We start from the raw sequence: 15,651 nt of genomic DNA, 5'->3' as shown, positions 1-15,651 counted from the left end.
CCCATTTTTTTATTAAAGGTTTTTTTTTCAAAACATAAAACAGAAAATCAAACAATATCAATAATCCATGGCAAATAAAAGAAGTCGAAATAAAAGAGCAGAGCATTATCTGCGTTCCATCCTTAGATAGCATGAATATACAAGGTCAGTTAGTGCCAGGAGGGTCTTGACAAAATAAATCTAAGCGGGCCCAGGTCTTTAAAACAGGCTTAACTCTATGATGTTTGTGAGCCAGAATCAGTTCATATTTTCTGATCACACATACATAGCTCCACCATTCATTATAATTTAAATGCACATTATTTTTCCAATTGGAGACAATTAAATGCAAGGCAACAGCTAATAGGATGTTGAACAATTTCTTATCCGATTCCAAAATAGAGATAGTAGGAGAAGAGGCTCTCAGAATCACTATTTCATAAGAGATTGCTGTGGACATAGGCAGATGAAAAACAAGACACATTTTTGCCCAAATAAGTTGCCAGTATGCTCGAACGTTCTTACAGAAACCATGTGTGCTAGTGACCCATCTGTCCTTGACAAGACCAACATTTGTAGGTAACACTTTTAGTGATCCTTGCTACTCTAGCAGGGGTCCAGTAGGCTCTGTGAAATATAAAATAAGAGGATTAGGATATCGCTGCTGATTTAGTAGGACACATTGAATTAACCCAAAAGGTATACCAATCAAAGTCAGATGTGTCTAAACTCAAATCCTTTTCCCAAGACAGCCTTAATGGAGCAACAGTATCAACATAGAAATCTTGAAGTTTTTTATACAATAGAGATGTCTTCCTTCTACCTGTTGCAATGCTACGGCAGAAGGAGACAAAATTGGAAGGAGTAGTTAAAAGAGAATTAGAGACCTGAAAGGTCAAAATATATCGAGCTATGTCCTTCCACACTTGTGAATCTATTAAGGAGACATCATATAATGTTGATAAGGCATCCAGTGATAACAGATTACCAGCAATATATAGGTGAGATAATAACGATATGATACATATCTAATATCTAAATTTAATAAAAGGTATTATTTTTCTGTGTGTTATCAGACAATTATGGATTTAAGCTCCACCCCTGGCCCTACCCCCTAACCCCGCCCCCTTTAGCCTCCCCAAACAGTTGGGCCACCGACCGCCTATGAAAGATATTAAATCATGTTGGTTAAGATAAGTAAATGGAGACCAAACTAAACTGACCAAGCAATACGTCAGAATAGCATGCAGGTGGCAGCATCCCCTCAGTAATCACAGAAAATTACAGAGAGCCTTAAAAGAACATGCTTTTATACACTTCCTCTTTTAGGGTCAAAGAGTAAAAATTAAACAAAGCACAAAAACAAATATAGACTAAAAACTGAGAGCCCTGTTTATAAAGGTGCACTAGGAATATTATGGCCATCTACACGGTTAGTTCGCTCTAAAAATGCTAGTGCGCCTTTGTAAACAGGGCCCTGAATATATATCAGAACAAAATGGGCATAAATCGAAAAAAAGACAATGTTTAAAAGCAAAAATAATTAATAAAAGACTACCAAAACTTTTGAAAATACAAAAAGAACATTACACTAATGCAAATTAGCGTAGCTCAACTAAAATTTGCATTGAAATTCACTTTAAAAGAACCAAAAAAATGCAGAAATGTTATGCGTTCCACATTGGAACCCATACATGCGCAAATCACACACGCATCTCTTCCAGTGATGTCACTTATAATACACCTCAATAGAAGGGCACCAGACAGCATTGTAAAGTATACATTGCATATAAACAGAGCAGTTGCTGAGAAAAAAAGAATTAAAATAAAACAACATATAAACCAACTACCTCTCAGTATCCAGCATCTCCCTTTCCTCCTCCACCTTCCCCCTTTGCAGGTGGCCAGCATCTCCCTTTCCCCTTTCTACCCTCCCACCCAGTATCCAGCATCTCTCTTCCCCTTTACGCCCCTTTCCCAATGACCAGTATCTACCTTTTCCCATTCTACACCCCTCCCCAGTATCGAACATCTCCCTTTTCCCTCTACACCCCTCCCCTCCCGCAGTTGGCCATATTCTCATCTCCTGTTCTGTAACCTTACCTTCAAGCTCATTTTCAAAGCACTTAGCCTCCCAAAGTTCCATAGAAACCTATGGAACTTAGCCTCCCAAAGTGCTTTGAAAATATGCTTCCTTGTGTCTAGCATCCCCCTCTTTCCCTTCATGCTTTCGCTGCCACTCTCTGTTCCTTCTCCCCAAGCCATCCAGAAAATTAAAGAAGTCACCACCCTTCCAGTGATTGCCTCTTGCCCAGTTGTATGAAGCCTGGGTGCTTCCTATATGTATGGATTGATCTAGCAGGATGCTAAGGAAGGCGAAATTTTGTCATTACCTGATGATTTCCTTTTCTTGAGTTCTGTTATACCAGTCAAATTCCCGTCCAGGAATGCCTTGGCTGTAAGAGGCAGGGGTGTTTAACTAAAAGGAGAGTGCTGGACATGAGGGGAAGACAGAGCAGGGCAGGCAGCGTGGCGGCGCCGAAGACTGGTGCTGGACAAGGCTTCAGCTGGCAGGGGTTGGGGACCCCCAACAGCAAAACCAGGGGCCCAGAGGACATTTGGGGGGGCCTAGTCCCCTGTGGCCCCTCGTAGCTACACCACTGGTAAGAGGTATTCTCCTCCAGTACTGGCCTTACGTGCCCTTTAAGTAGTTGTTTGTAGGCAAATGGAGCCAGTATGAGTGAAACAGGTGGGGTGGAAAATGTTTAGATTGTTACCCTAAAGGGATCCATTTTCTCTTTGCATTGTTCTGCTTTGACATTCACGTTGACTGGCAAGTTCCAGGGCCACACCACTGCATAGCATTATGATGTCATTGGGAATGTTTTTATTTTCAACATCTCTACAAATCTGCTGGCGGGTGGCATAACCCATATGTCTGGACTGGTATAGCAGGACGAAAGGAAAGCAAATTATCAGGTAAGAAAAAAAATCGTTCCTCAACTTGGGTGGGGGCAAATTCTTTGTATTCTTTTTGAATCAAGAGACTGAATTTTTGCAGATCAGTAAGTTTAATTCATGTTTGACATGAACTCACCCTGGCAAAGCTTCCTGTGGCTCATGGTCTGATTATACAGGACACACAAGGGGTGACACGGGCTACACATACTGCAGGACATGTTTATCCACTCCTACCCTAGCTGAGATAATATTTAACCATTTCTCTAACCTCATGTGTGCCTTTCTTTAAATTAGTCACCTTATTTTCTAATTCCTTTTACTCTTTTACCTTTCTATATGTTAACCACCTCTCTGACCTCTTGTAACTTTCTTTAAATTAGGTACCTTACTTTCTAACTCCTCTTACTTTCTTACCTACACTGTCAGTTAAAATGCTCTATTACGTATTGTGTTGACATTGTAAGTAGTATATTATGCCATACTTTGTTGTTTGAATATTTTTACTGCTGTAATTGTCTATTGCACATGTTTGATTTATTATTATTGTACACTGCCTTGAGTGAATTCCTTCAAAAAGTGGTAAATAAATCCTAATAAATAAATAAATAAGTAAGTGATCATTTCTACTGGTAGAAGTTTGGTTGTCCTCTTCAGTCAAAACAAGAGAGAGAAGTATTCATAGAAGCTGGCCCCTAAAGAGAGACCTGCCACTCTCTGTAAAGCAGTTATTTACTGTCATGTTTTCAGAGCAAATGCTGCAGAGGGACACTAATATGTGCCATCCTTTTCTCTTTGTACAAATATCAGGTGATCTTGTTTTCAACCCTGACACATCACTATGGATAAAACAGGTGGCAATGCCAGAGGACAGTGAGGAGGAGTCAGAGGACAGTGAGGAGGAGTCAGAAGACAGTGAGGAGGAACTAGAGGACAGTGAAGAGGAGGACAGTGATGGCCGGGACAGCCCCAGAACAAGTGAGTGACATGTGCTTTGCAGCTTGTAAAAGGGGATTCTTTCTATAAAATTTTTCTGTTGAGAGGTCAGATGATGCAGTGAGCGGTGAGCTTCCTTAGACCACAACAAAGCAGGAGAATGGCAAACAGTAAATAGGAGATATATAAGCACCAATAAAAATTAGCACATCGAATAAGAAACAAAGTAAAGGTTTAGCATGAAAACCCCATACACCATTTACATTATATTCCAACTGATTCTTAGGTAATCTTTTTCAAATCCAAAATGGCCTTTACTTGCTCAGGGACATAAAAAACATATTTAGTCTCCCCATACCACAGCAGGCATTTACAGGAATAAGCCAACAAAAAGGATGTGCCAAGGTTCAAAGGTTCCTGTCTCATCAACAAGAAAATTTTTCTCCTGGGTTGATTTAGTAACATCAGGATAAATACAAATTTTTTGTCAACCAAAAGGAGTACGCAAATGTTTGGAGTACGCTAATGCTTGAAGTAAAGTCTTAAAATCACATTTAAGTCTTGCTCAAACACAAAAGAAACAAGTAACGTAGTCCTCTCAGTAGTATCCTCAATAGATTGTTCCAATATAGCAAATATATTATTCACATTGATATTCATCTCTCCTCTACTATTTTTTTTCCTTTTCCCCTGGGAACTCTTAGCAAATAATAAATCTTGTTAACAGGAGGAATAGAGTCCAGAGACATTTTTCAATTTTCCTTCAGGTATCTCTTAAAGAAATCCAGTGGCAAAATCCCAGGAGTTTTAGGAAAACTCAGGAGGCGGAAATTTAAATGCCTATTGAAATTCTCTATCAGTTCATTTTTTTTTCTATGGAATGCTAATATATCTTTGGCTGTTACTGTCTTAAACTCTTGGAGCTGTTTCACATCTTTCTGTACCTGCCTAACCCGGCCACAGAGGTCTTCCTTAACAGTCTCAACAGTTTTAGAAAGATCTTCAAACATGGTAGCTAAAACTGTTACCTCTTCTGATGATTTAATAAGCATTGAGTCTGTTCTCTGAAGCATTGACCACATAGGCGCCAAAGTCACCTCCATGAGCACAGTAGAGAGTCCTGCTGCTTCTAGAGTCTCATCCCCCCAGCATACCTCGAGATGGCTCAGGGCCCTCACTGGAAACCTCACCCACAGCACTTCTGGCAGCTTGCAGTCTCCCACTCAATGCCACAGAGGATGGAGGAGTGTTGGAAATTGGAGGAGAAAGCATTGTTTCATGCCACAGTGAAGACAATGCTTCTTTGACTATCTTCGCAACAGGGCTCGACTCCCCAGCATTTGGTAGGTGGGCTGTAGACGAGAATTGATCAAGTTTCTGCTGGTCAGGGGATGAAGTAGAGGCAGGCGAGGGAACCATCCTCACTACCCCCTTCCTTTTCGAATGTGGCATCACGTCCCAGAGGTAAACATTTCGCCAGCAGCAAAACTGCATCACTGCTCACAAGCCTGGAGTAATGCCACCATCTTACTGCGCTCCAAAAAAGGTGAAGTGATTTTGAGATGAAATCCTATTATGAGAAGAAATCCTAGCTGCTAAGCTGTTTACAAACATCTTATGATGGTTGGGAAGGGAATAAGTATAGACAGAAGAAATAAGAGGCTGTGGAAGGAGTGAAGCTTACATTTGAAAATATAGCGAGACAGAATAATAGAATTCCACAAAACAAAAGGAGCAAGTTCCCACATGCCATCTTTTTCTTTTGATGTAGTCACAGAAAAAACAAAAGATTTTAAATGCTCCCTGGTTTCAACCTAATTCATGTTTAATGTGGCATATAAATGCCATAAATAAGTAAGTAGATAGATAGAAACTCTGAATGTTGAGCACCTGATTCTCATAACATGATGTCTGTTTTAGTGGCCCTTTACCAGAAGAAAAAAAATTTTCTGCATGAATATAACAGAGCTAGGATGTCCCTATAACCAGCTCCTCCAAATGACACATTCCACCTATGAAAAGTTATTCCGTTATTATACTTCCTCTGTGTACATCTGTTATGCAGAAGCCGGCATGATTAAATAAAAATTCCACCAACAATAAAGAATGACAATGTGGATGCAGCAGCTCATAGGTTTGCTTGCGTTGTTTTGAGTGCACAGGGATAATAGCTGCGCAAGGAAGGGGAAACAGATAACCTTGCTTTTTTACAGTTTCCTCCCTCTTTCCCACCCACCCACCCATATATGACTCCAGACCTCTCATCCAGCCCTGGGTGCCTTCTCAGCACATACCTCAAGCCACCCTGGTGGCTCAATTTCAAAACAAACAAATATCCAAAAAATGTCATAATGTGACAGAAAGATCCTCATACTTTCCTGCCCACTGCCACTTGCCTTCTTGCTTCCGCATTGCTTATTTAAAATGGCAGCCAAGACTTCCAGCTGTGGCCTTACAAGACTCTCTAGTGTTCAGAGCAGATAGAGACCAGAAAGGCTGTCTTCAAGGAAAGGTCCTTCAAAGTTGCCAGCCGAAGAGGCTCCAAAGAGCCCTAGTGAGAGCCCTCAAGAACAAGGGAAGATTTCACTGCAGCAAGACCATGTGGAGCAGAAGCCAAAGATGCCTGCTCTCCCCTCCCCTCCCCTCGCAGAAACCAAACCATGTCAGGGAGAGTCGCTAGGGACCTCCCATTAAGAGAGCCCTAAAACATGACAGTGCTGCCACTAGAAACTTGAGAAAGTTCAGAGCATGCACAAAATCATCTCACATACACCAGAGAGGTTGAAACTTTCTGGGCGCGAAGGAAGGTATGCAGCACTCTTGGTGTGTAGCCCATACGGCTCAAGTGAAATCTCTCAAGAGCCATGCTTTAAGCTAGAATGGATCCATGTCCTCCATCACCAATCGGGCCCAGGCAGAGAAGCTCTCAGCCCCTTGGTAGCAGGAGAGGTGCCTCCACCACCAACCAGACAAGATTTGAATACCACAGACACCTCAGCCAGTCTGGGGCCTCCAGGATGACAAGCAATTCGGTGCACCATTCTCCCCACCAACGACCGAGGAGGAAACACAGGAGGTCCCACACATGCCGGGGCTGGACCAATGCATGAATTCCTTGAGAACCCCTTGACACCCTGTGACTGAAGAACCACAAGATTGAACTGTGGCTTCCCCTAGTGATCCACAATGGCCTTGAAGGCCTCTGCACTCAGGGATCACTCCCCTGGATCCAAGTCCCGATGGCTGCGGAAGTCCACTTGCACTTTGTCCACTCCCCCCAGGCGCATAGCCAGTGGATCTCCAGAGGCACTGACACATTCCTGGCCGCACCATGCTTGTTGACATATGCCTCCACCATCATGTTGTCCTAGAAGATTCACATTGCCTTCTCTAGGAGGAGGAGTAGGAATCCCAATAGTGCCAAGTGAATTGTCCTGGCCTTCAAATGATTGGTAGACCAAGAGGACTTCTCCAATGACTATCCTGCTTATAATCGAAATAGAAAAACGCCTATATTGTGACCCAACTCGGGAGATAGAAGTTTATCTCACAAAAACGAATAAAGCGGTATAATCGAAAGCCGAATTTGGACCTTTTCAACTGCACTCCATCGCGGATGCAGACAAAGTTGATGGAGGCGTGTCGAAGGTGTGGTGAAGGCGGAACTGGGGCGTGGTTATCGGGCGATCAAAGATGGGCGCCTTTCGCTGATAATGGAAAAAAAGTATGCGTTTGTAGCTAGAATTTAGGGCACTTTTCCTGGACCCTGTTTTTTCACGAATAAGGCCCCAAAAAGTGCCCTAAACGACCAGATTACCCCCAGAGGGAATCGAGGATGACCTCCCCTGACTCCCCCAGTGGTCACTAACCCCCTCCCACCACAAAAAAATTATGTTTCACAACTTTTTATTTTCACCCTCAAATGTCATACCCACCTCCCTGGCAGCAGTATGCAGGTCCCTGGAGCAGTTGTTAGGGGGTGCAGTGGACTTCAGGCAGGTGGACCCAGGCCCATCCCCCCCCTACCTGTTACAATTGTGCTGCTTAATGCTTAGTCATCCAACCCCCCCAAACCCACTGTACCCACATGTAGGTGCCCCCCTTCACCCCTTAGGGCTATAGTAATGGTGTAGACTTGTGGGCAGTGGGTTTTGAGGGGGATTTGGGGGGCTCAACACACAAGGAAAGGGTGATATGCAACTGGGAGCTCTTTTACCTTTTTTTTTGTTTTTGTAAAAGTGCCCCCTAGGGTGCCCGGTTGGTGTCCTGGCATGTGAGGGGGACTAGTGCACTACGAATCCTGGCCCCTCACATGAAGAAATGCCTTGGATTTATTCGTTTTTGAGCTGGGCGCTTTCATTTTCCATTATCACTGAAAAACAAAAACGCCCAGCTCACAAATTGTCGAATAAAACATGGACGTCTATTTTTTTTGAAAATACGGTTCGGTCCGCCCCTTCACGGACCCGTTCTCGGAGATAAACGCCCATGGAGATAGACGTTTTCGTTCAATTATGCCCCTCCATGTGTCCTGTGTGGGTCAGGCAATGGGTTTTCCAGCATCAGAGGCAATCTGTGACGACTACAGTCCAGTGGAGATGACCCATATTGTCCCACCTGGACAGGTCCTTCTACAGTGAAGCTAGAAGAGGAAGCCAGATCTTGAACTGCTTGCATTTGGGATACCAACGTAAGAGGAGCATCCTTTGCAAGAGTGCTTGTGAGCCTTGGCCCATAGAACCATGTTGAGCATAGCCACTATCAGACCCAGCAGTTGGAGGTAATCCCTTGCTCTGGGGTGCCTCAGTTAGGCAACCGCTTCCTGGATAAGACAGACATGGCCCTAGCTAGTCAGGAAGCACACTCCCGGGTACTCCAGGTCCTGTTAGGACTTGAGGTGAATTTTCTCAAAGATGATGACCCAGCTAAGACTCTGGAGTATCTGGACCACTCAGGAGGTTGCTGCTGTCAATTCCTCCTCCAAGTCCAGTCAGAGGGTCCAGTTGTCCAGATAGGGTGCAACTGCACCCCCTCTCTGCAAAGATAAGTGGCCACCACCCATAATCTTGGAGAATGTCTGGGGCACTGTGGCTAGCTTAAAGGGGAAAGCCCTGAACTAAAAGTGTCTTCCCAACATGCAGACCCACAGGAACCAAGGCATAGCTGTTGTGGGCATCCTCCAAGAACTGTTGGTCTGAGGAGATGAGGACCCAGTCCTGGATGAAAAGGTGCAACTGACCACCCATCAGCACTGGTCCAGGAAGGGACCTCCTGACCCTCATTGAAAACTTTCTGGAAGGGAATGGAGGACCCTGTAAGACCTCTGTCATCCCTAGCCTGCTTTGCGCCATGAAAGGACTGGCCCTTTGGCTCTGGCTGCCTGTGCCATCCATCTTTATTGAACAGTAGAAGTGAACCTAGATGATCCCCCCCCCCCCCCCCCCGAGACTTATCCTTGGGAAGACACAATGGGCAGGACTCCACGAAGTCAGTGACCAGCTTCTCCAGTTCGTCGCCAAAAAGGAGACAACCCCAAAAGGGCAGCCCCCTGAGGGCAATCTTTGGATGCCACCGATAGAGGGGAGGGGAGCTGCTGGATCCATTGGAGGAGGGCCTGAGCTACCTGGCCCTCACAAACTGCTGTCTGCACCTCAAGAGCAGCAGAAGAAAACCCTTGCTTTAAAAGGATTTCCAGCTTTTGATCCTGCAGATCCTTCAAAGCAACCACCCTCCACCGGGACCGTTGTCAGCTTAGTCACCACATAGACCTACGCGTCCTCCCTGGTGAGCGGGAAAAGTCTGTCCAACTCCTCCTGTGGCAGGTAGAGCCGCCCCATAAGCCTGGTGCCCCAAAGTGCTGTGCCCAGAGACTTCCATTCTTTGGGAACCATCTTCAAAAGGGCCAAATGAAGGTGAAAGGACTTCACTGGATGGCGATACTCCACTAGAATGGGGTACCCCCCAGACTCCGTAGAGAGCATCGCATACAGCTGCAGGACCTTTGAGACCTGGTCTGTGAGCAGAACGACTGGACCACTGATGACATTCCCTTATCCTTGTGGGTGAGCTGCTCTGACAGAGAGTCTGAGTGCGTGGGAGACTTTTAGCCTAGCACGCCATTCTCCTTCAATGTACCTGCACAGAGAAAGGAAGGACAGCTCCCCCAAATCCCCACTCGACAACCTGACTCACTTAAAGGTAGAGAGAGGGTGTGGGGGGGGGGGGGGAGGAGGAGAAGAAGAAGGGTCGGAGGAGGCGGAGAAGCTGAAGCACCCACCGCTACCGAGCCCCCAAAATCATAAGTACATAAGGTTTGCCATACTGGGACAGACCAAAGGTCCATCAAGCCCAGCATCCTGTCTCCAACAGTGGCCATTCCAGGTCACAAATACCTGGCAAGATCCCAAAAAAGTACAAAACATTTTATACTGCTTATCCCAGAAATAGTGGATTTTCCCCAAGTCCAATTTAATAATGGTCTATGGACTTTTCCTTTAGGAAGCTAGCCAAACCTTTTTTAAACTCCACTAAGCTAACCGCCTTTACCACATTCTCTGGCAACGAATTCCAGAGTTTAATTACACATTGAGTGAAGAAAATGTTTCTCAGATTTGTTATAAATTTACTACTTTGTAGCTTCATCACATGCCCCTTAGTCCTAGTATTTTTGGAAAGCGTAAGCAGACACTTCACATCTACCCGTTCAACTCCACTCATTATTTTATAGACCTCTATCATATCTCCCCTCAGCCACCTTTTCTCCAAGCTGAAGAGCCCTAGCCGCTTAGTCTTTCCTCATAGGGAAGTCGTCCCATCCCCTTTATCATTTTTGTCGCCCTTCTCTACACCTTTTCTAATTCCACTATATCTTTTTTGAGATGCAGCGACCAGAATTGAACACAATATTCGAGGTGCGGTTGAACCATGGAGCGATACAAAGGCATTATAACATCCTCATTTTTGTTTTCCATTCCTTTCCTAATAATATCTAACATTCTATTTGCTTTTCTAGCCGCAGCAGCACACTGAGCAGAAGGTTTCAACGTATCATCAACGACAACACCTAGATCCCTCCAAACATGGAACCTTGCATGGCGTATCTATAATTCAGGTTCCTCTTTTCCACATGCATCACTTTGCACTTGCTCACATTAAACGTCATCTGCCATTTAGACGCCCAGTTTCCCAGTCTCGTAAGGTCCTCTTGTAATTTTTCACAATCCTCCCACTTAACGACTTTGAATAACTTTGTGTCGTCAGCAAATTTAATTACCTCACTAGTTACTCCCATTTCTAGGTCATTTATAAATATGTTAAAAAGCAGCGGTCCCAGCACAGAGCCCTGGGGAACCCCACTAACTATCCATCTCCATTGAGAATACTGACCATTTAACCATACTCTCTGTTTTCTATCTTTTAGCCAGTTTTTAATCCACAATAGAACACTACCTCCCATGGTCTCAATTTCCTCTGGAGTCTTTCATGAGGTACTTTGTCAAACGCCTTCTGAAAATCCAGATACACAATATCAACCGGCTCACCTTTATCCACATGTTTGTTCACCCCTTCAAAGAAATGTAATAGATTGGTAGGGTAAGATTTCCCTTCACTAAATCCATGTTGACTTTGTCTCATTAATCCATGCTTTTGAATGTGCTCTGTAATTTTGTTCTTTATGATGGTCTCTACCATTTTGCCCGGCACCGATGTCAGACTCACCGGTCTATAATTTCCCGGATCTCCTCTGGAACCTTTTTTAAAAATCGGCGTTACATTGGCCTCCCTCCAATCTTGCGGTACCACGCTCCATGCAGCCAGGGCCCTACAAGTCCCTCAAATGACTGCCGCTAACATGGGGCCAAATTCCCAACTGGGACTCCCTAGGGGCTCCGCACAGTGACCCCTATCTAGGAGCCCCGGGAGCAAATCCCCAGGTCTCTCCCCCCACCCCCGGGAGTAATGTGGGAGCCACACAACCTGAATTCAGTGTGGCCACGGCTCCCACCAAAAGCTGTATGTCCACTGTGAGGGGGGGGGGCTTGCAGGAGCAGGCTCTGACTGTAATGCCACACTCCCAAGCTGACCCGAAGCTGGCCCGGCAGAATTGTGAAGATCTCCTGAGCTAACTGCTGCTGACATGTGGTGGCTGATGCAGGAGCCACAGCATTTCCCTGTGGCAAACACTGTCCCTCCAGCACTGACCTGCTATTCAGGCAAGCCCCACACAGGAACTGAAAGTGGAGCCAACCTGCCTATCTCCTCACTTTGCTGGGAACAAGTGCTCTGGTGGGTTTTTTTTTTTTTTTTTTTTTAATAAACTTCAAAGCTGTCTGCAAACTAGGGACAACAGGAGGGGTTTTTTTTTTGCACTGTGGTTCTCAGGGAGGGTCCAAAGTGGGGTAGGGAGCCTGTACATAAGTATGGCCATACTGGGAAAGATCAAAGGTCCATCAAGCCCAGCATCCTGTTTCCAACAGTGGCCAATCCAGGTCACAAATACCTGGCAAGATCCCAAAAAAGTGCAAAACATTCTATACTGCTTATCCCAGAAATAGTGGATTTTCCCCAAGTCCATTTAATAATGGTCTATGGACTTTTTCTTTAGGAAGCCGTCCAAACCTTTTTAAAACTCCGCTAAGCTAACCGCCTTTACCACAAGCTGTGGCAACGAATTCCAGAGTTTAATTACACGTTGAGTGAAGAAAAGGTTTCTCAGATTTGTTCTGAATTTACTACATTGTAGCATCATTGCATGCCCCCTAATCCTAGTATTTTTGGAAAGCGTAAACAGACGCTTCACATCTACCCGTTCATGTACCCCTAAGAGGCCCATGCCAGCCACTAAAAGAGCCAAGAGGGGTCAAAAAGGCATCCAGTCTCAACCTGGGATTAGACACCAAGGATTCAACCAGTCAGGCTTCAGCTGCGGCTTGGGACTGTGAGAGTCAGGTCTGCCAAGAAAAAAAGGAAGTGAAAACAGCTGCCCTAGTCAAACCTGACCAGCTGCTGGAAGGTAGAGAAAAAAACTGGCCAACTCCAGGCTGCGAGGGTGACGAATGATTGAATAGTAGACAATGTCCAAAATATTGTAGCTTTATTACAACACATCCGAGACTTAACAAGTCGTGTTTTGGCCAAAAGAGGCCTTCCTCAGGAGTCTTCCATAGGATGTATAGGATTCTTAGCTAACCTCTATAAAATACACGTGATGTCTAATACTTTGCTGCTCACTTATTGTGGGAAAATAGTGAACGCTTTCAAACCAAAAAATTAGATGTTTTTCTGGTTCGAAAATGACCATGTTTGACACTGGATTTTTGGATTTTTTTTTTTTTTTGCAAAACGTCTAAAATCGGATTTGGTTGTCATATCGAAAATGCCCCTCCACAACTTGGGGTATGGTTTGAGTGCAAGTAGGAAGTAGTGGATTTGGATATTCAAGAACTATGGTCCATTGCCAAGGAATTATCAAGTATAACCTGGTATCAGCGAGCCTAACATCTACATGGCTGCAGTTCCAACAGCTGTAGACCTGGCAAAACTGTAGGTGCACAGATAAAAGAGCACAATGAGCCTTCAGAGTTAAGAATCGTAGATTTGTTTATTAATGGACCCAATACAGGCCATGTTTCAGTAATTGCCTGCATCAGGGGTCACAAGCGCAACAGAAGAAATATCAAGTCCTTGCAACATCAATAGCACAGAAGCAATACTGGTGCACACCAAAAAGCTAAAATTCAATACAGAGTAAAACTGTAGATGCAATAGATGCATAAATGCAGTAAGGATGCATGCAATTGGGAGCCTAACCCATGCTCCACCCATGTATACGCCCCCTTGCATTTATGCACTATAAAAGTTAGGCAGACTGTTACAGTATAGTGCTGGCACTTGCTTGGGTAACTGTACACTTATGTGCAGAAGTGCTAATATTTTATACATTTACATGTGCAAGGGGCATGTAAATGCAAGCGCTTAGTTTATAGAATTTCCCTTATAGGAGTCAATTCTATAAAAAGCATTAAAAGTTAGGCACCAGAAGTCTGAACACTAAGCTAGTATTCTGTAAAGGCAGTTTTGCATGCCAATCCATTATAGAATACTAGCGTAAGTCTGCATTTATGTGCCAATATTTACCCATGACCTCTTACACTGTCTCAATAGCAGATGTAAATGTGCATTTAAGTGCCAATATTTAGGTGTGCACAAGTTACAGTATTCTGTAAGTTTGTGTGTGTGATTTGCCCGTGCCCTGCCCACATGCGTGTCTCCTTTCAGTTACATGCTAAAGCACTTAGGTGCTACCTTATAACATAGTGCCTAGGTACAGTTATGCATGTAACTGCTGTTTCTCCCCCCTCCCCCTTGTTTGGCGTGGAACCACCAACTCAACAAGTTGGCACCTAAATTTTGGCATACCATAAAAAATTAGGGGGATGATGTTAGCCACCCTCTAATTGTGCCTTTGATGGACTTTGACCGTTCAGGAATAAAAAAATAGGGGGATGATGTTAGCCACCCTCTAATTGTGCCTTTGATGGACTTTGACCGTTCAGGAATAAAAAAATAGGGGGATGATGTTAGCCACTCTCTAATTGTGCCTTTGATGGACTTTGACCGTTCAGGAATAAAAAAATAGGGGGATGATGTTAGCCACCCTCTAATTGTGCCTTTGATGGACTTTGACCGTTCAGGAATAAAAAAATTAGGGGGATGATGTTAGCCACCCTCTAATTGTGCCTTTGATGGACTTTGACCGTTCAGGAATAAAAAAAATTAGGGGGATGATGTTAGCCACCCTCTAATTGTGCCTTTGATGGACTTTGACCGTTCAGGAAGTGGTCTTGAGTTCGGAATCATAATAACTACTAGTATATGTTTACTGATTTTCTCTATATCCACTCATGGCTACTTTGTAAATTTTTCTCTGGAGGTGTGACTGTAGGAAGCAGGATGGCAACAGACAATGGACTAAAAAAGTACTCAAGGACTGAGTTTTCAGATAACAACAGAAGATATGTGAATCTGGCATGAGAAAAGATGACTTTCTTCCTATTTTTAAGAGGAATGCTTTAGTAAAAGTATCTACAAATGTAGAATCAGCTCAGTGATTTGTGAAAAGATCAAAATAGCCAAATTAAATTAACTGATTACTGAGGAATCTTCTCTTGATTTTTCTGAAGTAACTTTGGTGTCTGGTTTTCTGGTCCTCTTGACAGTAGCATGTGACAGTCAGTTTTACAAATATTAGTCTCCTACTCAAAGTGAAATAGCTGCCAAATTTCAAAGCCTTTAACCTGCATTTTTAATATTAGGTATGTTTATCCCTGAGGCATTATTTTACAAAGAGTGAAATATAGTTAAGTAGAAATGATATTTATCAAAGTAAAAACAGCTTAAAAATGCTTTTCTAGTCAGGTTTGAATATAGCTGTCGTAGGTAAAGATTATTGCAAGCAGGGCTGGTCTTAGCAATTACGAGGCCCTTTGTGGACCAGTTTGGTGGGGCCCCCCACCCAGGATTTAAGATTTGTGTCACCAATGTTTTAAATTTAGGGGTCAGAGACCCCCAAGAAGGCTGGAGTGACCTTAAATCTGACTCCATCTCTAAATAGCACTAGTACTGGGGTAATCAAGGAGTTGTGAAGTTCTAAAAGGAATTGCCACTAAGAGAGATGTTAGGTCTAAGGAAAAGATACCAGCCTTATGACAAACTGGATTTAGATTACAAGTTATACAATGCAGCGAAAGATAGCCTGATACAGCAAAAGCATTTATA

At 43.9% G+C, this 15,651-nt stretch overlaps 1 protein-coding gene across 1 annotated transcript in view; it reads left to right on the top strand.

The window, feature by feature from the left end:
- LOC115474279 (zinc finger protein 79-like) overlaps positions 1–15,651 on the top strand; it is a 136,368-nt gene that overhangs the window by 80,059 nt on the left and 40,658 nt on the right. Inside the window, exon 7 of the mRNA XM_030209677.1 lies at positions 3,748–3,915. Coding sequence (XP_030065537.1) covers positions 3,748–3,915 — 168 coding nt within the window. The remainder of the gene's footprint in view (positions 1–3,747; positions 3,916–15,651) is intronic.

Source organism: Microcaecilia unicolor, chromosome 7 (genome assembly GCF_901765095.1).
Source record: "Microcaecilia unicolor chromosome 7, aMicUni1.1, whole genome shotgun sequence".
NCBI lineage: Eukaryota > Metazoa > Chordata > Amphibia > Gymnophiona > Siphonopidae > Microcaecilia > Microcaecilia unicolor.
The sequence above is the reverse complement of the archived record's forward strand: the minus strand, read 5'-3'. Positions and strand labels throughout refer to the sequence as shown.